The following is a 23,496-nucleotide window of genomic DNA, read 5'->3' as shown; positions in this document are numbered from 1 at the left end:
CACACTGAGTAAAAAGGAGGCGTTCCCTGAGCCAGTTTGCCATGCTGGCTGCTGAGTTTCTGGAACTCGCATGATGAGTTGGCAGAATGGACCTGCAGAAACAACAGAACAGATGCAACAGCCCCTTCTTCTGGTACAGCACCCCACGTAGAGGAAGGGCTCCTTTCCAGGCAGCATAAATCTGGAGGGGACCAGGCAGTGAGAGAAAGCGAGCGCAGTAAAGTTCAAGCTGAGTAGACACCATTGGGAAAGGGAGGCTCCTATCCATCAGCCCTAGCTTCCATCTCACCAAGTCCACGATCACACTTCTGGATTCAACTTTCAACGTGCTTCCAGAAGCCAATTGTACTGTTTTCCATCACTCCATAATTACATAGAAGGCCTCTCCACTTGAGCATGCTCAGGGAGCATTTGCAGCTTGGCAGAAAATTTCACAACGAAGATAGCATGAGGCTGGGTGAACAGGCAAGTTTTAAACCACTAGTATTCCAAACTATGGAACTAATTTTCTCCACTTCCCTCTCATGACTCATGCATCCAAACCTCTGTTCTTCTGCAAATCACCTATTTTCTTTTCATGATACCAATCCACATGTTTTAACATCCGCAGACGATTCTAGGAAAACAATATCCTAATTCCTGTGAATAAACATTTCTTAGATAACAACCGATTGTCATGCATAATGTGAAATGTGAAACCTTGTCTAGGTATTCAATTCCTTTGTCACGAAATATCAGGTTTGAAGCAACTGTCATTCAATATATGTGTTTTTCTTTTAAAAAATACAAATTGAAAGAAAAATGGCATGGGTTTATAATTTCAGAATGAACAAAGTGTCATGCAGCTATAGCAATTACATTTTTCAAGAAACTGCCTATACAAAATTAGCTGTTTTATTAATTAGATAAATAATTAAATGACAATTTTTGATAACTACTTCTGCCTAAATTGAACTATAGACCTGCATTTGAACATTTCTGTTGATCTAGCAAAATGTGTCCATATATTAGAAAAGGTACCTGCGTTATTAGGCTGTACATCTACATGTGACAAAGTCTAATAATATCAGTTTTATTTCAGGCTTCAAGATTTGACTTTAATGTCAAAACAATAAAAACATGGCCTTGTTGGCACTGCACTGCAAGTATTATTTGCAGATATCCTTGCTTCTTCAAACAGATTAGTCTGTGTTGGTGTATAACCTTTCCTTCCTGTGTAATTAAGGCAATTTCTTTATGAGTATCACAGGGGAGTCATAGCTGTTGTGTTTTTTTTTAAAAAGAAAAACCTGAGCACTCATGTTGTGCTAGTTGTGTTGTTATTACCATGTCCTTTCTGTGAGTTCTTGTCTTCGCTAATTAATACTCTAGGGCCCCCAAATCTCAGATTCTGTACACTTCAGATAGTGCCACTAGTCACATTCTAATTAGTGAAGGAAACTGATCTACTGGCTGAGGTGACTGACAACTCTGCTTGCTGTTATAATTTGCTCAAAGCTTTTTGTTTTGCTCCCTAGCACTGAGGGTTGCTCACCTACAAAATGGTAGTTCTCCATCGACCGCAAATCATAGATGTGTTCTCTGGCGCTGGTAACTACTCGTTCTGACCCATTTCTTATGAGGTAAGCCAAAAGAAGCAGAGACTGTAAACGGAGGAGGAGGAGAAAGAAAATAAAACACGATGAGAGAAAAGTGTTTCATGTTTGTGAGAACAAAGTCACACCCTGCCACATTGCAATGATTGCTTTCTGCATTAATAAAGTACCGTGAATGTCAGCAGTCAGTGGGAGGAATTCCCAGCACAAATCAAAATTGACAGCTGCGTGATTAGTTTACCAACTGAACAGAACATAAATAAATTTGCCTAGCACACAAGTTAAGATTAAAGAGATATTGACACATTCACAACATACTAATTAGCAGCATTCTTTGAGTGAGATGGTAAAACAGTGACCTGGTCTGCCAATTAGTCAGTGCATACAGAAAATATTTATTTGTTATTACTTGTAATAACTGGAAAACATACCCTTCCACTTGACACCAAGCCCCTGCACAATGACGGCAGTATTTCCAAGGCCCTATCACTACACACAGCAACTTAAAATTCTAATATCGAAGGACTGAAAAGAGAAACATGTGTGCCGGGAAATGTGTTGTTGCAAAACTTAACATCCATAAACTGATCTCTTACACCAGTACCATTCGGTGAAAACAAAATACTTTGTGCCTTCTTTAATGAATGCATTTGACACCCCTCCTTGACAAATAAAGAAAGTTAGATCCACCATCAAACAATGTGTCAAACCTGCCACATAATGTAAACCAACAAATCATTTTTTGAATTATGAAGCATAGATCAGCAGTCAACTAGTCATTAGGGAGTTTCTCCTCAGGTACAGGACTTCTTCTTAATCTCAAATTTCATTACAGTTGACACCAAAAAGACAAGCATGTATTACAAAAAAATAAAAATCTACAAAATGACAACACTACATAATATTCTGAGCTTCTGCGACAACCCGTAATTGAAACAGCTCAAAGCTTGCACAATAACAGTGGGAGGTTGAGGAAATACACAGCCATCTCAGATCCCAGTCTGTCATAATGGTCACTGCATGCACAGAAAGTGAGATTTTCTTTAAACAGCAACTTTGAAAGTTGTCATCTTGACAAAGTGGAGCTTTAGATTGAAGGGTGAACAAAGTATGTTGTTAGTTTAAAAGGGTCCAACTGAAAAAATTAAGTAATCTAATTATTTTGTGTAAAATTTGGTTTTGAAAACAATCATCTTGTAGGGATATTGTTTTTAAAAGTGTACTCTTATAAATTTGATACCATCCAATTTAAACAGTACTGCAAATCAATTAAAAAATTCCAATAATGAATATATATTTGCACATTGCATCTTACGTTGACAAGTGTTGGAAGTTTTAAAAATCCAGTTAAGATTTAACACATTCGGAGATAAATACTGTAAGCTTTGTATTTTTTTCAACAGACTAAATAATAATCTGGAGCATTTGAACCTCGTTAATTACCATCTGCGGCTGTTTATCATAGAGTCTCAGCAGTGAAAAGCATTGGGGATTACTGCAGTTGTCTGTTACACTTACAGGAATATTAATTCCGTGTTTTAATGTTATTAAGCAAAAAGACACAGGGGGCACTGCTTTATGAACAGATTTTTAAAAAAGTTCTACTAAAACATTGCACATTACATCCATAACTGAATAATAAGACAAAAGTACCTGAATTGACTCTTTAAAACTTACATATTCAAACTATGCACAAGGTGTAATGTGCTTTCTTTATTTGAAGCCTTCTAAAATAACCTAGTTTCAACCTTCTGAATATTGCATACAAGTATGGTGGGGAAAGATCGGCACACCTCAAAATCAGAAACAATCACATTTCCTTTTCATGTGATAGGGGAGGGATCTTCATTAAAATTCTGTTCCAAATGAACAGATGTGTCTACTTCAATGAAGAAAAAAAAACCTTACCTTGTGAAAGGTTTAAAAGCTGCACAATTGTTTGAGCAATTTGGTAAAGTATGGGAAGTAAAAGAATTATCTGTATTTTACCTATTGCAAATTCGAGAAGATTCAAAAAGTGTTTAACAGACAATGATGGACTATTTGAAACAAAATCATTTTTACAACATGGGGGAATGCAGCTGCAGACAGTGTGTGGCAAAGTCCCACGAGCAACTGCAATAATTTTTTTTTATAAGACAGGTTGATATTGGTTAGGGGTAACTGTTAACTAGGACTTCTGGACTGTTTAATGCTAAATGTGTCTGACATGGCACTGCATGGTAGATTTCAAAACCATGACCTCTACCACAATGAAGGACAAGGGCAAACAAAGCACGGGAGCACTATCTGCAAGTTCCTTCCAAGCAATACACATTTTTTGATTTTTGAAGTGTATTGCAATTTCCTTCACTACTGCTGAGACAAAATCCTGGAAACTTCCTTCTGAACAGCACCAAGGACTGCAGCAGTTCAAGGAGGCAACTCAGCATCACCCTCTTCAGACAATCAGGGATGGGTAACTGGAGGGGATGCAGAGGAGATTCACTCGGTTGATTCCAGAGTTGAGGGGGCTGGAGTATGAAGGGAGACTGACTAGACTCAGATTATACTCATTGGAATTCAGAAGAATGACGGGAGATCTTATAGAAACATAGAAGTTTATGAATGGAATAGACAAGGTGGAGGAATGGAGGTTGTTTCCACTAGCAGGTGAAAGTAGGACTAGAGGGCATAGCCTCAAAATAAAGGAAAATAGATGTAGGACTGCGGTCAGGAGGAACTTCTTCACCCAAAGGGTTATAAATCAGTAGAATTCCCTGCCCAGTGAAGCAGTTGAAGCTACCTCACTGAATGTTTTTAAGGGAAGGCTGGATAAATTTTTGAACAGTAAAGGAATTAAGGGTTACAGTGAATGGGTGGGTAAGTGGAGCTGAGTCTCAAAGATCAGCTATGATCTTATTAAACGGCAGGGCAGGCTCAAGGGGCCAGATGGCCTACTCCTGCTCCATGTTCTCATGTTCCTATGTAATAAATATTGTCCTAGCCAGTGATGCTGACATCCCACAAAGTAATAAAAAAGCATGAGTATTATGGTGTGAGACTTCAAATCCAATACAATATTTAATAAACAGGGATTTACAGAAATTAACTTGACATATATCCCTTTTAGTTAAGAAAATTAAAAATGGATTCGTCTTCAAATAAGAGAAAACTAGAACACATGCTTCAATTTCACATGCTCTCCTCTGCCTCAACATTCATTCATTCCTCCAGTTGCTGTGCCAGCAGTGTGCACATCTACAAGATGCACTGCAGCAACTCGTCTAGTCTCCTTAGTAGCACCTTCCAAAGCTATGACCTCAACCGTCTAGAAGGGCAAGAGATGTAAACACAGGAACACCATTTCATCCAAGTTCCTCTCCAAGACACAAATCATCTAGACTTGTAAATTTATCACATCTCCTTCAAGGCACTCGGTCAAAATCCTGGAGCACCCTTCCTAACTGCACTATGAACAAACTGCAGTGGTTCAAGAAAGTTGTTTACCATCAGCCACTTAAGAATGGGCAACAATATTTAGCGCTCCCAGCAATCCTCACACAACTGCTAATGAAATTTAAAAATCAAACACCACCTCTACAGGCAATAAAATAAAACATGGTTGTTTTTATCCACTTGGAGTTGGAGTTGAAGTGCTATTGTGCAATGAAGTTCCATACAGTTACTTAAGTAGTGAAATTTCCCTAAATCTGCTTCAATTTTGCTTTAAAATGGTAAAGATCACATTGCTGTGCATCTTTAAAAAATGGGCAAAAAACCTCCCGAAGATTTAAAGTGGGGAAAAAACCTAACAGCATAGAATATACTGAATGATGTGATGTAAATCACTTGAGATTTAAGCATTTAAATCATTGTGAGATCATGAATTTGAGACAGATTGTGCTACTATTTGGCAGATGGTTTCGACAGCACAAATATTAAATTTCTTTAGTCAATTTTTCAATGTCAAAACAGAACAATGAAATGTCCTTTGTTTTCTGCAATACGTTAAACTCCATGTGATATTCCATAAAGAGAAAGAAGTTTATTTATAAATTTAGGAAGTTCAAATTAGACGTGCCATGAAATGAGAAAGAAATACTTTGTTACGCCACCTTATAGACCCGCCTCCAGTTCTTTTTATTATCTTTAAGCATACGAGTCCAAAGCATGTTCATAACTTCAGGAAACTGTTCATACATAAATGTAGACCTACAATAAAAAAACAGTTTTAGCAGATCCAATATATGTAAACAAAGAAAACAAAGTAAAAACAGTGTGAGAGTGGAACCTTGGGCGTTTACTTTGTTCTATTTTTACTCATAAAAAAGGAAATTGCTGTGGGTGCTTATGCTCCCAGAACACAAGCAATAAATAAGGACTGGCTGTAGGTGGCAGAATAGGTTTGGCTAACACATTTCCTTTTACAAACAGATATTATGAATCAAGCAATGCCACAAATTATTGTCAGTACATTAACAAGAAAGAAAAATGACCCAGCAGAACCCCAGGTGGCTACTAAGAGTCCTGTGTGTTGATCTGACGTACAGCATATCAAATATTTAGCATTATTACATATGTAACAGATGGTGTAGGGTGAATTGCAGATACAAGCTGGGTCCTTCGTTGGTTTTAGACCCATTTGCATTCCAGCTTTAAATCATGGAGAAGACAAAAGCCACAGTCAGATCACCTTGCGATCCTGTGTTAAACACGGTATTTTGCAAAATGTGTACATAAATGTGTCATTTTTTTTCCTTGTTGCTCATGAAAAGCGCTTACTGCCCTGGAAAGCATGTTGTTAAGACACAACCTAATTATTTTCTTAATAGACATGATGGATGGTGATGATGGCAATGGGGAATGGGACAGGATAATGGGGACAAATAATAAAGTAACATAGTTTTACTAAAACTATTTTTCGCTAACTCCAATACAGAACTCTTAAGCTGATTATTACATGCACAAGCCTAATCTAAATGAACAACCACATCTTTGGTATTCTGATTGCTTGGAATAAATGAGTGTCGCTAGTTAACTTTCCTCCTACTCCTACCTCTACGTTTATATCACCATCTAATCAAAAATACTGCATCTGAATAAATACTGCAAAGACATTTGTCGCACACCAAACTGCAGGATCAGCATCTGTGATGCTTCAACCAATTATGTCGCGAACAGAACTTGATGCTGCTCCTCAATGCAGGGTGAAGGGGGTAGATATCAACAATTATAGTGAAACATTACATGAGGCCATCTAATTTTAATTTTGATCAACCACTGTTTGCTACAATAGGTTGACAGACTGAGGCATTACTTGTCGTGACTTTTTAAAAAAAAATATGATAGAGAAACTTAGCAACTATTAGTTTTATCAGAATTCAAAGTAGTGATCCCAAAAAATTCAAGAAAACACTTCCCTCTGTTAAAAGCTGATTTGAATCACCAAAATAAATTCTTAACCATAGCTTGAGAGTCTTAACCACATTACTCTGCTCAACATGAAGATGCATATGAAATTTTATCTTTGTTTATGCAACATACTACAATTTAGCAAACTTTGGATTGTGTCTAGAGAAAGCTCAGATGCATTACACAAAGGTAAAACATTACTGGTTGCAGGTTCATCATTGGTAGTGATGGGACGAATTTGAAGCATTGAGTCCTGTCCAGCTGTAGTCGAAAATGAGCTTAAACACAGTAAATTAAATAAACTTGAGGCAGTAGAGTGTGTTCAATCACATGGTTGTTTTCAGCTATTTGTATATTGTGCATAATGATGTAATTAGTACAGTTATTTCATAAACAGTAACTTGCTAACTTCCATAAACAGTAAAAAATTGTGCACTTTGAAGAAAACAATCTCTTTTAGTATCTTCTAAACTTTGAAATCATGAAAATAGTCATTCTTTAACAGTAAATTTTACTTTCACAAGTAAGGATAACACAAACAGCTCGTAGGCTTAGTGATAACATCCCTTTCACTCATCTTGTGCAGTTCAATTCCATTAGGAATAAAACCTAGCAAGTCATAAACTGCATAGTCTCCGGAAGAATGGGGTTAAGCTTGCTCCAGGTGCAACTTCATCAAGTATTCAAATTCCCATGTGCTTTCACTAGCCCATACCCATTCAATAGCATTTCACTCGTGAAATTAAATGGTGCAAATTCAATTTCTTTTTTAAAAATGGACAAAAATAGTGACATTACAGATTTTATCCAAACAATAAATAAATCAATGCTTTAAACAGATAGATTAAGCATTCAGTAAAATTATGCATACTTAGAGATACCTCTAAAGCTCAACAAGATTAGTACATACTTGGCGATCTCTGCCATTAGCTGCCCAGAAGGTCCCCATGGATCATCATTGGTTGCTTCTCGAACCTTAGACTCTATCTCTGAATAATTCATAACCACATTTGTGCTGAAATGAAACAAGTCATACACATTACATTAGCATCAAAACATAACCACATGAAAACTTAATAATGACTCACTGACGGCTTTAATGAGATACCTCGCTAAGGCGGGGAAAACATTGTGTGTGTCAGGCTGTGTTCAGCACACATCAATACACATTTAACTTGTTTTAAATCAAGTGTTACTGTTCCATTAGTTTTGCTGAATAATCAAATAACCCATGATACAGTAGGTTTCATCACAGCTGGACCTAGTGCAATTTCAAAAAGAAAAATCCAAGGAAATGAAATAGATACTAATAGTGTAGCATATTAATAATTATAGCATGCCTTCTTCATGGTCGTATTCATACATATGTTTTCAAATGTTTTGGCATGGGGAATTTCATTTATTTCAAATATTGAAATAATCACTGGGACCGTTTTGTTCCAGCCTTTGATCATGTTAGTTACCGAAAGAAAAATTCCAGCATCCCAGAAACATATTTTTATTAACAATTCAAAACAGAGCATGTTACCAAATTAACAAACTCAAAAAGGTAGAGAAATCCAACAGAGAAAAATCCAAGTCTGCTGAGTCTTTAGAAGCCAGTTTTGAAAATCTAAATATTATACTAACTTAGGTTGCGGTTTAGTTTGTAGCACCAGTTTAAAACCAGTATGATGTTCAGTGCTCATCATCAAACCAGATTCTCATTTAATGAGCACCTCTTCATATTTGCTTAAACTTTTGGATCCCACCACAGTAGTGAAGCAGTCTGCATCTTCTACATTGTATTTCACACCTTGACACACACACCACCTTTAATATTTAATCTTTCAAATTAAATATTAAAACACAGAAATCCATTTCACCACTTATAAACAGTGGCTCCCTCCTGATCATGTTGATGAAATTTGGTTATGCAATGAGTAAGCTTGACAGCTGTTATTTGCTACTTTCCTTGAATACAGTAACATGACATATCATATTCTATTGATGACTTCATACCATAACACCATGCTCCTCTTTCAAAGCATCTTGCCCATTAACATTCTCTGCTGCAAGCAATGATTTTGAACTGTTAGATGTGCTTTGATGGAAGCAAATTGCAAAATTAAAAAGAAAGTACTGCCACAAACACTCCTCCCTCTTCTCAAGTCTCAACAGTTTACCTTAGCTACAATGGAGGACATTAGCTTCCATCATATATAGTCTACACTTCAACCATTTAAAAGCTGGATATCAGTATCTCCATTCTGCAAAAGGTAAAGCTGAAGACACATACAAAATCTGCTAGAAAAAGCATACTCCCACCAGACAAAAATGTTCCAAAAACATGGTTTCGAATCCCACCATGGCAGATAGTGAAATTAGAGCTCAAAAATAATCTGGAGCAAAAGAAAAGTCTAGAAGCTCATGTCATCAACTGCTGACTGTTGTAAAAACTCATTTGGTTCACTGTTGTCCTTTAGGGAAGGACATCTGTCATCCTCATCTGGTCTGGCCTACATGTGATTCCAGATCACGAGTTACATGATCAAGTAAAAGCTCCCTGAAAAATTATGAATGAAGGAGTAAGTGCTGGCCTAACCATTGGGCAAATATAAAAAAAACTTCCAAATACCCACTCGAGCCAAAATAGAATCAAATCTTCCTGTATGAAGAAAATATAAAGCTAGTTGCTCAACTCTCAAATGACTAGAAATAAAAACAAAAACAGAAAATAGCCTTTATATCTAGCTTTTTTCTTTTTCCACCCATGTTAGAAAACACATTTGCCTCAGAGTTAGAACATAAGAATATAAGAACCTAAGAACTTAGGGCAGGAGTAGGCCATCTGGCCCCTCGAGCTTGCCCTGCTATTCAAAAAGATCATAGCTGATCTTTTTGAGACTCACCCCAACTTGCCCGCCCACTCACCATAACCCTTAATCCCTTTACTATTCAAAAATTTATCTAGTCGAGCCTGGAACACATTCAGCGAGGTAGCTTCAACCACTTCACTGGACAGGGAATTCCAAAGATTCACAACCCTTTGGGTGAAGAAGTTCCTTCTGACCTCAGTCCTACATCTGCTTCCCTTTATTTCGAGGCTATGCCCCATAATCCTAGTTTCACCTGCTTGTGGAAACAAACTCCCTGCCTCCACCTTATCTATTCCCTTCATAATCTTATGTTTCCATAAGGTCTCCCCTCTTTCTTCTGAATTCCAATGAGTATAATCCCGGCCTATTCAGTCTCTCCTCACAATCCAACCCTCTCAACTCTGGAATCAACAGAGTGAACCTCCTCTGCATCCCCTCCAGTGCTAGTATATCCCTTCTCAGGTAAGGAGACGAAAACTGTGTACAGTACTCCAGGTGTAGCCTCAACGGGACCCTATACAGCCGCAGCATAGCCTCCCTGTTTTTAAACTCCATCACTCTAGCAATGACAAAATTCCATTTGTCTTTTTAATTACCTGGTGCATCGGCAATCCTACTTTTCACGATTCATGCACAAGGACACCCAAATCCCTTTGCACAGCAGTATGCTGTACTTTTTTTTTAAAACCATTATTCTTACCGAAATGGGTGACCTCACACTTAACATTGTACTCCATCTGCCAGACAACTGCCCACCCACTTAGACTATCTATATCCCTCCGTAGACTTTCAGTATCTTCTGCACACTTTGCTCTACCACTCCTCTTAATGTCATCTGCAAATTTTGACACACTATACTTAGCCCCCCAAGTCCAAATCATCTATGTAAATTGTAAAGAATTGCAGTCCCAACACGATCCCTACGGCACACGACTAGCCACTACCAATCAGAAAAACACCCACCTACCCCTACTCTTTGCTTTCTAATAGTCAACCAATCCTCTATCCATGCCAATACATTACCTATATTACTGTGCAACTTTATCTTATGTGGCCGCCTTTGGTGTGGCTGCCTTAAATACCTTCTGGAAATCTAGATACACTACTAGGGTCAGTCACCTGTTAGTTATAGAATTGTAATCAAGGGCATGGTTTCTTTGCAAAAGTGCAAAAATATCTCCATGCATGTAGGATGATTATATTCAAAATAATCTATAGCAAACTGGAGACCAGAACCTGGTTTTGGAAAAAATGGACAAATTAAACATATGAAGAAAGAGTGGGATTTCTTTTAAGAGAGGTTCAAAATATGCACAAATCTTGACAGGTGCATGATACAGATGGTGTGTCAAATTGCACAGTTTTCATGCAATATATTTTATCCTAGATGATGAAACTATCTTTAAGACTCTGAAATTGTATGAGCAGTGATGCGTGCATGTCTAAAATTGAGACACAGGGCCATGGGAAAGAATAGTGCTCTTTTAAGCTATACTTCTGTCTGGTTTGGAACCATTAAATGTGTGTACATTTCAACAGGATATTTACATCACTTGCAGGATGCTACTTTCTTGGTATTTGCACTCAGTTTCTCACTATTTCTTTCAGCTTCTGTGGAAAGATTTTCCATCTGGATTTCAACTAATATGCAATGGGAATTCAATGATCTGACAGATTACTGCCTTTTGGAACAGACAGCAGACCATAGTGGACATCCCACTTGGTGTCTGCTAATTTGCATAATAATAAAGATCTACAGTTAATCTATTTGCCATTTTCAAGGTCAAGTTTCATTTTACGAGAGACCTGGCCGTTTATGGAAACTGCCACTTTACTGCACGAAAGAAGCTACAAGTTAGCAGCTGTGGAAAAAGCCCAAATCACATCCATCATCCAAAATATGTAACAGAATACAAAATTTGGCATAAGGTAGCATTTTATATTATTCTAAATGCATACTGATGTGAGATAAACATTAGAACAGCAGATACTAGAATTCCATTTCTATTGCTAGAAGCCCTGAGTTAACTATGAACTGGAGAAGCTCAGAACTAAACTATGCAATTTTCATGTTGCACTAAAGTGAAACATTAATGTGTAGGCATTGGCACTAAATAGACTTCAAGAAACTTTTGCATAATATTGTTCGGCCCAGAGGTAACTTAAGTATTTACTAATCAGCCCCAGTTATCACTGCCTTTCTTCCCTGGTCCACAGTAGAGACTTCAGAAAACCTGAAGAACAAATTATGTACACTAAGTTTTCTTTTTTACTTGGCAAGGTTTTGTATAATAAAACTGTAAAAATCAACTCAGTCAACATATCTACAGTATTATGGTAATTTGCAAATGTCTAAAGATTATGGTACAAAAAGGAGTCAGCATGTTATAAATTTCTATTACATAAATCCATTTTTCTTCAGGAATTCATGCTTGAAGTAGCATCTTTTTTACCAAGGGGAGAGGGTACAATGTGTGCACACTGTCTACTTGCATAATCATATGGACAAATGTCACTTTGATCTAGACTGATTTTTTCAGACCTGATGCATTTCATTCATAGACAAGAGAGATGTCTGACAAATAGCTATCTGCTTTGAAAGAACTTGATTGTTAGAGAGTCACATTCTTCTAACAAGCAATATAAGAAGTTGTTGCATCACATGGACTACAAGCAGGAGTTATGCTGTAGCTATACAAAAATCTGGTTAGAACCCCATAAGAATACCAAAGTGTGAAGCTGGATGAACACAGCAGGCCAAGCAGCATCTCAGGAGCACAAAAGCTGACATTTTGGGCCGAGAGGGGGATGGGGAGAGGGCACTGAAATAAATAGGAAGAGTGGTGGAGGCGGACCGAAGATGGATAGAAAAGATAGGCAGAGAGGAGAGTATAGGTGAGGAGGAGATAGGTCAGTCCGGGGAGAACGGACAGGTCAAGGGGGTGGGATGAGGTTGGTAAGTAGGAAATAGGGGTGTGGCTTGAGGTGGGAGGACGGGTACCTATCCCCTCTTCCCACCTCAAGCCACACCCCTATTTCCTACTTACCAACCTCATCCCACCCCCTTGACCTGTCCATCCTCCCCAGACTGACCTATCCCATCCCCGCCTATTCTCTCCTCTTCACTTATCTTCTCTATCCATCTTCGGTCCACCTCCCCCTCTCTCCCTACTTATTCCAGAACCCTCTCCCCATCCCCCTGTCTGATGAACTGTCTAGGCCCGAAACATCAGCTTTTGTGCTCCTGAGATGCTGCTTGGCCTGCTGTGTTCATCCAGCTTCACACTTTGTTATCTTGGATTCTCCAGCATCTGCAGTTCCCATTATCTTAGAACCCCATCAGAGGGGCAGGAAAGCTGACATTTCAGGTCGTGACCCTTCTTCTGAAGAAGGGTCACAACCCGAAATGTCAGCTTTCCTGCTCCTCTGATCCTGCCTGGCCCACTGTGTTCTTCCAGCTCCACACCTTGTTATCTCAGGCTCCAGCATCGGCAGTTCCTACTATCCCTGATTAGACCCCACTTGGAGTACTGAGCGTGGATATGGGCACCAAACCTTAAGAAGGACAAGGCCTTGGACAGGTACAACACCGGTTTAGAAGAAAAATATCTGGACTTCATGGGTTAGGTTTGAGTAGAGATTATGCAAATTAGGCTTATTTTCAATAGAATTTAGAAGGTTATGGGGAGGTCTGATGAAAGTTTTCAAGATAGTAACAGGAAGAAGGCAAATAAACTATTTCAACTGGTTCTGGATTCTAGAACTAGGGGGCATAGTCTAAGAATTAGGGCCAGACCATTCAGGATTAATGTTAGGAAGCACTTCTACACAAAGGGTGGTATTTGACACTCTTTCACCAACAGCAATGGTTGCAGGTTCATTTAATTTATTTTAACTTTAAATTTGAGCTAGATGAATTGTGTTAATCAAAGATATTGAGGGATATAGACCAAAGGCAGTTACGTGCAGTTAGGCCATAGCTGAACCATGGATAGTGGAACAGGCTTGAGGGGCTGAATGACCGACTCTTATTCCTACGTTTCTCTGTACTCCTGTTGTTCAAAATGCCCCAAAGGCAATTTGGAATTGGTAATAAATGCTGTCCACAATACTGACACCCACGTCCTATAAACAAAGAAAAACAGTATGAGGTTGTAAGCTTAATACACAGGTTCCCCGATATCCTGTGTTCACAAACCACAACGATTTAACTGAGAATCTGGTATACCACAAATTTTTGATTCAGGCTCTCACTAATTTTCAGGTCAATATGGTTGCTGCCACCAGCATTTATCTATCAAGAACTGAACAGAGCTTAAAAAGAACACTTCACAAAACACAAGGCTGAGAAAATTCAAACAAGACAAACAAAAAAAATTGATACAAGAACAAATAACATTCTTTCCTCCATGGGCTCAAGGTCCAGGGCTTCAAGGAATGCATGGAGAACAATTCACCTTTTGGAGACACCATGAGGATTTATGGATTCCTCCAAAAAAAGTTTGCAAATTTCAGTGGAAGCCCTAATAATCATCCTGTGATCTAAATGTAAATCTTATGACATGGTACCCTGCTAAAGCAGGACCTGGCTACTAAGTTAACTGAAGTTGTGCTTAATCTCAGTATAAGTTCTCACCTAATTTTACAAACAGTTGATGGGATGGTTGCCTGACTTATGACTGTTTATTATTGTTCTCCGATTCTGAGTTGTCAACTTTTATTTACAAACTGCTTTAATTGCACCTCTACTCCTCTCTTACTTGGAAGTTTTGTTGTGCAATTCAAAATTCCAAGAACAGGCCTTCAAAGAAACACAATGAGTGGCTTTTCGTGCTCCCTTTGATGTACTAAATCTTCTGACACAGGACACTGAATAAGGCACCAGCTCCTGGTGGCAGCTAATGGAGTATAACAGAAAAGGTAAATACCTATTAAAGTCCATTTAAATTGTTTCCTCCTTAATTCTCCAACAGCAAAAATTTTCAATCTCAACAAAGGAGTAAAAGTTGACATTCTCTGGGGACAACAATTTTATTCATCAAGAATCTATTTAAGAACACAATTCATTCCAAATCATTGTTTTTGAAACCAGGCTCTGCATTCTGCATCAAGCAAAAAAAAACTACATATAGCCTGGCTTGGATCCAGACCATTCAAAACTAACTTTTTTTCTGGAAAGGTGGCAAAGTAGTTGTATTCTCCCTTTCCCATGTTTTGCATGGCTCTCATTTCTTGTCCTGCCCAGAATCCTTGAGACATTTGATGGGGAAAAAAAAGTCTCTCTTCCAGATGCAAGGGGAAAAATACAACTTCAAATGCAAAGACTTCCTGTGATTGATGTAAATTTAATACTGGTCGACAGCTTTGGAGGCCAGAGGGAGCTGTTTGATTAGATTACACTGGGTTCTATCCAGGGAACCTTGCTGCCTCCTAAGCCAGGCTGCGCTAACACATCCTTACCTGCAAAAGCGGCCAGCGGTAAACAATAAAGTCTGCCAGTCCGTGTGTATCTGATACTCTGTTCACAAAGCTAGTGCCACTTGCATTTTTATTTGAAAAGGTATCAATTTTCGTTAGGTGTCTTCAAGCTTTATATTTATTGAGAGTTTGAAGGGACAGAAAGAATTTGATCTAATTTGCATCTTCACCACTTTCAAAACTAAAATTACCAAATGTATAGTAAAATCAGATTGAGTATTTCTTGGTTGGAATGATAAAGAAGGAAGAAAGGAAGAGATTAAATGCCCATACACATCACATGGTATGCGCTAAATCAGTCACTAAGTAATTTGTACTGCAATAAAATGAACTTCAGAAAACAAATTAATTGCATTAAAACTAGGCAAATCAGTTCCTCAACTATCTAGATTGATAAAAGGTGGCACACAATCTCACAGTTTGGAAAAACAAAGATACATTGTAATACCTGTGCTGAAAATAGATCATTTCTATCAGGGTGGTATCACAACAATTTGCTTCAATTTGAACAATTTGCCAGAGGGTGTGTTCCACTTCGCCAACCAATATTATAGTGCTAGAAAACACTAGGCCAAGGATGGGATGTAAATATTATGACAATACATAGTATTTCAGCCAAGTCAAGTTCATTAATAAGTGACAAATGTACAGAACTGTAGTTAAACAGGGGTCAGCAACTATGGAAGAGAAGAGAAATTCTAAAGGGGTAAAAACTGAAGCTAGTAAGGGGATAGGGGCAGCAGACACTGACATGTCAAGTTCACATTCAAAAGCTGTAATTTGGAAACTCTGTCATTGGGAAAAAAAAACAGCACACACGATCGCTCATGGTATTTCCATTCCTTCTCAAGTAAGTATCTCAACACAATTACGAGTTCCACAGATGACGTGAAAGACCACTTCTGGCTACAACTGAAAGGGTCATACAGAATGAAACAAAATAAAGCGTTCAGTTATCCTCAAGCTCACACATTTATACAAGGGAGTCAGTAATTGCACAGCTGATTATTTAGTCAGTCAATGTGCACATTTAAAAATATTACTTTACTTGCAAAGTAGAATGCTGGGGGGAGGGGAATCATAAAATGGTGACAACACTGGAGGCTATTTGGCCAGTTAAGTCTGTGTTGACTCTTAGGAATAGAAACTCACTGTGTCCCATTTTCATATAGGACTGCAAATTTATTTTGTTCCAGATAGATATGCAAATCCTTTTTCCAAGCCTCAATTCGCTCTCAGGCAGTGCTCCAGATTCCTCATCATGTACTGTGTAGAAAACTGAAATGCTTTCCCTCCTGCCACCGATACTTCTGCTTAAAGTTTGGGAAGATTTGTAATTTGCGATGTGGATGAGGTGGGTTATAGGCTTGCTTGCCGAGCTGGTGCATTTGGTTGCAGATGTTTCGTCACCCTGCTAGGTAATATTGCCTCTGGTGTTCTGTCCTGCTTGTTATTTATATGCCTTGATTTGCTGGGGTGGTTGGAATTACTTCTGGTTCTGTTTTTCAATGGTTTGTATGTCAGGTCCAGTTCAGTGTGTTTGTTGGAGTTCAAGTTGGAATGCCAGGCCTCCAGGGATTACTTGGCATGTCTCAGTTTGGCTTATGCTATTGTGGATGTGTTGTCCTAGTTGACAATGGTCTCAACACACACAAAGAAGGACATGAATTCAACTGGGACAACATGTCCATGGTAGCACGAGCTAAACAGAAACATGCCAGCGAATTCATGGAGGCCTGGCACTGCACACAGGACTCCATCAGCTGACACACTGAAGTGCGCTACAATTCTGGTTTCCCTCCTGCAGGAAGGATGTTGTGAAAATAGAAAGGGTTCAGAAAAGAATTTAAAGGATGTTGCCAGGGTTGGAGGGTTTGAGCTATAGGGAGAGGCTGAATAGGTTGGGGCTATTTTCCTTGGAGCAGAGGCTGAGGAGTAGCCTTATAGAGGTTCATAAAATTATGAGAAGCATGGATAGGGTAAATTGGAAAGATCTCTTCCCCAGGGTGGGGGAGTTCAAAACTAGACAGCATATTTTAAGGAGAGAGGAGAAAGATATAAAAAGGGACACAAGGGGCAAATTTTTTATGCAGACGATGGTGCGTGGAGGGAATGAGCTGCCAGAGGAAGTGGTGGAGGATGGTAACAATTACAACATTTGAAAAGCACCTGGATCGGTATATGAATAGGACGGGTTTAAGAGGGATACGAGCCAAACGCTGGAAAATGGGACTACATTAACTTAGGATATCTGGTCGGCATGTACGAGTTGGACCGTAGGATCTGTTTCCATGCTGTATATCACTATGATTCTAAATGCCTCCAAAGCCATCTGAAAGTGAAGTGCCTAGAACTGAATACAATAGTCCAGTTGAAACCAAACCAGTTTGTCATAACTTCCTTGCTTTTCGTTCAATGCCTCTTAACCCTGTGTACCCACACCTCTGGTAGATTTATATCGTTTATTTGCTTCACCTCATTTCTTCTTCCTAAAATGAACCACTTTCGTATCAACTTTTCACTTGTCTACCACTTCACATATCTAATTCCTTGAAGTTTACTTCTACTCTTCTTGCAGTTCACAATATCAAATCTGGGTCATATGTAAATTTTCAAACAGTGCACTTACACTCAAGTCAAAAGATCATTCACAAAAATTAAGAAAAACAGAGTTCGTACCAGGACCTCATAGGGAATCTCACTCCATAATCCTCCTCTAGTTTAGAAAGCAACTCATCATTAATTTCTCCTTGTAAGTTAAGGTCAGTAGCAACACAGCCTTCACACAGATTGCCCACTTAAAATGTGGTATTATTGCTGCTCTTTTTGTTGAGCTCCAAAATGACGAAATGAAAGCTTGAAGCACCTATTCACTGATACGTTGCACACAATACCATAACATTAAAAATCAAAAATGGAGAAAATGCTGGCAACCTAAAGCAAAGAGCCGAATGCTGTAAGTGTCCAGCAGGTCAGGTGCTGGATGATGAGCATAAAGGAAGGGCAGGCACAGCATCTGCTGCACTTGCATGGAGAATTCTTACTGGAGGAAGAGGCAGAAGCAGACCATGACGTCAAAGAGGGAACAATCGCTCTGGAATCCTGAAAGGAGATGTGTTTGGTATAGGAATCATACTGGAGGCAGTGGAAACATCAGAATGATTTAGTGAAATTGGTGAGGTGGTGAAAAATGAGCATTATTCAAACCTGTACCAAACGTCTGGGAGAGGAGAGAATGAGTGAGCAGGAAAGCAGAAGTTCAGAGGAAGTGAGAAAAGTTAAGAGGTTTGTAACATGAACAGCCACTCAGCTGCGCGGAGAAAAGTAGTTGTTGTGGATAGAAATTACATGAGATATCATTTAATCAGGAGGCAAAAGTTTCCTAATCTGTGGAGAACTGTAAGAGTTCTTGAGTAATGTTCATGCTGATTTCTCTCCACAGATGTTGCCAGACCTGCTGAGCTTTTCTAGTAATTTCTATTTTTGTTTCGGAAAAAAAATACAACTTGTAAAACCATCACAACTTGTGTCTTGAATTAGTGGAATTTTTCATAACGAACTTCCAACAGTACCCCTATATATATTTGACATTCTCCTTGCTGACCTGTGTCTGAAATTCTTAGCTTAGGTTATTATGGCTGTATCTCTACATGAAGCAAGTGTGCATCCTGCATTTTTGCTGAAATATTTGCATAGCAAAGCACGAGTTCCACCTACATCAGACACTTTGCTGACTATAAGACAAAATCACTTATTGTGGGCAAGAATTTGCTGGTTGTAATATATTTGCTTCAAAAATCAATGCAACCTGACGCCTGAAAGCAATAGCATCTAATTCATACTGGTGTCCAAGCAAGTGAAGCTGGTCTAGATGCATACACACCTATTTAGTATCGATATTTTCATGAAGACTTGACAGGACAAACTGCTCTTTGTAATGGTTTACAAAAAAATTTAAGGCTTGGAAGAATTCTAAAAACTTTTAACGGTAAAGTATAAAAAGTGCTTTTACATCAGCTAAACTTTAATATTGTAATTAGTTTGAAGCTGCAGCAAGAGGTTGCAGAAAATTGAATTTGGTTGGTTCAGTTATATCAGATTCTGCATTAATACACAGCAACTTTAAACTCGCAAAAGTCACAATTAACTTAGCTTAAGCATGCAGGAGAAATGTTCTGAAGATCTCCTGTGTGGATGATGGCAGAAAAGACAAGAACACCGAATGCTGAAGGCCATTTCAATAATAGCATTTTTCATAATAAAGCCGATGGAATTTTCCAAGCACTTGATGGTTCAGTCACTTTAAACTACCAACAGCTTTAGTTTATTTAGTGCCTCAAATAAAACGAAGTGCTGGAGGCTCTGCTAACAAAAGTACAATGAAGGAAGCAGAGAATGCACAGCAGAGTTGGAATAATGTGAGTACGTGGGATGTGCAAAAATAGGAAACAGCGATTCTATACATGGAAATAGAAGACAACTATGGCAATTAAAATGTATTTGGCACCTGAGGTCTTTCCTGTGGAAAATGTTGCGCAAGTTATATCAAACAGTGACTGATTCTGGCTTATTTAAAAATTTCTCAAGAGGCATTAGAAAGCTTCTCTGTCATCAACTTAAACGATAAGTCCTTATCGATAGAAATTGCAAACCAATACTTAATCAACCAGTATGTCACAAAACTGTTCAACTATTGACAGAAATCCAAAGGACATGGAGAGATCCTGACATTTTGTTGAAACAAAACACTGTTTCAACTTGTGTTCATATATGCCTTGGCTGCATTTGTTGATACCTACACTGTAGTAGCAACTTGTCAGTCCATGCAGTCACAGTTTCTGTGGTGTTTCTGCCAGCAATACCACAAAGGCACCGAACACTCAAAGCACCCTTACTGCTACTCCACTCCCTGAGCAAAGTGATGCATCAGACAACTGGGGGCAGGGGAAAGCCAGAGGGGTGAGGGAGAGATACAGGGAACAGCAGGTGTACTATGTTTGGTTCTGAACCGGAGGTACTACCTGCAGTTCTATGACAGGACAGCACAGTGATGACATTACCAGCATTACTTCCTCTCCAAACAGAGTGATTGACATGTGGAACTAACTGCCAGAAGAAGTGGTGCATGCAGGTACAATTATAACATTTCAAAAGATATTTAGGTAATATGTGAATAGGAAGGCTTTGGAGGGGTATGGGCCAGACGCAGGTAAGTGGAACTAATTTAGTTTAGGAATATGGTCAGCATGGATGAGTTTGACAAAAAGGTCTGTTTCCATGCTGTATGACAATGACTATTACAATATAGCACAAGTCAGGCCTTTTGGTGCACCAAGCCTGCCCTATCCCCTGCCTATTTATCTGTCAAGGTACCTTTCAAATGTTGCTATTGTATCATCGTCTACCACCTCCTCAGCAGCACATTCTAGATCCTTAGTATGCCCCACGAAAAACAAACCTTGCCTCTGACATCGCCTTAAAACTTTACCCATTTTGCCTTAAACACATGTCCCCATATAACTGACTTTTCTACGGGGGGGGGGGGGGGGGCGGCGGGCGGGGGGAGGAGGAGGTGGTGGTGGTGGGGAGGAAGAGAGAAGAGTTTGTCCACTCTCTCCTTGTAGCTAATACCTTCCAAACCAGCAGCATCCTGGTAAACTAGCAAACTGTACAAATTTTGTGTTCATTAACATAAGAATTTTCAGAAAAGAACATTAGGACAATGAAAACTCTGGACATCAGCAACTCAATAAATAATGGGTCATCTAGAAAACAACAAACCGCAGCACCTCCGCCCCCCCAAAAAACAGGCAGATATCCTGATCTCAATAGCATAATGTATTGCAATGACTTTGTACAGTGGCTGGCTATCCTACCGAGTTGCCAGAGGATGTGGTGGAGGCAAGTACAATTTCATCATTTAAAAAAGGTATCCAGGTGGGTACATGAATAGGAAGGGTTTAGAAGAACATTGGATTGTCTGGAGGAGTTGGGACTGAAGGGTCTGCTTCTTTACTGTACAACTCCATATGCAGAATTTAGCTGGTTATGCTTCGGCCAAGCAGTGGTGCTCAAATTAAATTGGGTTTATGCCCAGTGTTTTTAATCAACTACATGTTCCACCTACCAGCCATAAGAAGTGACAACTTTAAATTAACTGTTTGGCTATGACAATACATTTCTGGAGCCAGTTGGTCTTGAACCCTGACTTTTGGCCTAGAGGTAGTGGCACAACCACTGAACTAAAAGACCCTTTCAGAATAAATGAGGTAACAGTGCTAACCTCTAAGCCACCACACTGTCCTCTCCTTCTCAATTCCCCATGCTTACAGATATAGTATTACACTGGGCATTCCCACAAAAGCATCCCATAAAAGATTTTTCCAAAGAAGGATCCAGACTGGAAACGTCAGCTTTCCTGTTCCTCTAATGCTGCCTGGCCTACTGTTCATCCAGCTCTGAACAGTGTTATCTCCGACTCCAGCATTGGCAGTTCCTACTACCTCCCAGAAGTGACTGCTTTAAAAAAAACCTTGCAAATGATTCTAAAATCAGGCTGTAAACCAATTAATTAAATATTTATTTTACACTATGCATAGTTACTTAATTTCATTTAAATCCTGGGAAAATATGCACTAGCACAGTAAATAATAGTCACCAGATGACAGAGGGGCAACCTGCAATATCTAGTATCCCAGCTGGTGTGAGAAATAATTTTCACTTTGTGGATTGACAACAGCAAAATGAGCAACACGCACCATAGTGAACACTATAAAACAAGAATCTCTCCTGTGAAGATGGCAATACTCAATGAAATATGGTACCATTTTCACATGTGCCACTGTCAAATTCAATGTGTGTAAAATCACTCATTAGCATCACATGAATGAAAAATCCACCAAATTTCTGAATTATCTTGCAAGAACTAGCATTAGATGCTCCATTGCCTCCGGCCACCAGAAATTCCACAAGAGAATCAGCAGTGGTCGACTCATATCTCCCATTGTATCTGATGCTTAACATTTTCTACTTCCATGAGGAACGTTAAAGAACAGAATACATTGCTGCGGCTCCAGTGAGTCCCTTGGGATCCTAAAATGAATGCCAAATGCATGCAAGGAAGCAAAACAAAAAGCAAAATTTAACTGCATTGCAGAACAGCAAGTGTTTGCGACATGGAAAGGTTGAAGGCTACTGGAGTAGCCTAGAATTATATGCCATTATGACATTTAATATGGCCATCTGCCAACATACAGTGGTTGATACATGGCACTTATGGCCGTTCTTTCCCCTCAAACTCATTTAGGTGCTTAGTGTGTAGATTCATGCCATAAGACATACATAACGCTTAGGAAAAATAAGCTTGAGAAGAATGAGAGATAATGGGAACTGCAGATGCTGGAGAATCCAAGATAACTAAGTGTGTAGCTGGATGAACACAGCAGGCAATGCAGCATCTCAGGAGCACAAAAGCTGATGTTTCGGGCCTAGACCCTTCATCAGAGGGGTTGAGGCCCGAAACGTCAGCTTTTGTACTCCTGAGATGCTGCTTGGCCTGCTGCGTTCATCCAGCTACACATTGTTATCTTGAGAAGAATGACAACATTTCAGGTCAGGACCCTTCTTCAGAAACATCAACTTTCCTGCTCCTCTGATGCTGCCTGCCCTGCTGCATTATCTCTGCCTCCAGCATTGGCGGTTCTTACTATCCTTGAGAAGAGCGATCTTGGCTGGGGCCAGTACCTATGCCCTGCAACTGGCTATGGCACCTCTGTTGACATTCCTTGATTTTCCCCAATTCTTCCACTTCACTAAAGGTACTCGTGTTGGTCACTTCCTCTAAGCAGAAATTTTAAAGTGACTGAAAGTGACAGCTACTACCCTTTATTGTCCAAGTACAGGCAGCTGTAACAGATTGGATTGTCTTTAATAATTACTCACTTCTGAAGGAAGCTCCTCGTTAGTAGTGGTTGATATCCCTGCCTGTTACACAGGAGGCCAAAGCTCACTTCCCTGACAAGGGGTGGATGATCCCTGTGTGATAGGTCATGCAAGGCTCTTGTGATGCAGGGGTAGTGTCCCTAACTTCAGGCCAAGAAGCCCTGATTCATGCCCCACCTTTTCCAAGGGAGGGTAACAACATCCGAACAGAATGATTAGAAAATATTGTT

General features: G+C 39.2%; 1 protein-coding gene across 3 annotated transcripts in view; it reads right to left on the bottom strand.

Annotated features, from left to right (window-relative positions):
• The window catches only part of clint1a (clathrin interactor 1a), a 162,792-nt gene that overhangs the window by 57,907 nt on the left and 81,389 nt on the right, over positions 1-23,496 (bottom strand). For all 3 annotated transcript variants that reach the window (XM_048543311.2, XM_048543312.2, XM_059650770.1), the window contains exons 2-4: positions 7,900-8,004; positions 5,693-5,789; positions 1,535-1,643 (exon numbers count right to left, since the gene is read on the bottom strand). In XM_048543311.2, coding sequence (XP_048399268.1) covers positions 1,535-1,643; positions 5,693-5,789; positions 7,900-8,004 — 311 coding nt within the window. The remainder of the gene's footprint in view (positions 1-1,534; positions 1,644-5,692; positions 5,790-7,899; positions 8,005-23,496) is intronic.

Source organism: Stegostoma tigrinum, chromosome 13, assembly GCF_030684315.1.
Source record: "Stegostoma tigrinum isolate sSteTig4 chromosome 13, sSteTig4.hap1, whole genome shotgun sequence".
Taxonomy (NCBI): Eukaryota; Metazoa; Chordata; class Chondrichthyes; order Orectolobiformes; family Stegostomatidae; genus Stegostoma; species Stegostoma tigrinum.
The sequence above is the reverse complement of the archived record's forward strand: the minus strand, read 5'-3'. Positions and strand labels throughout refer to the sequence as shown.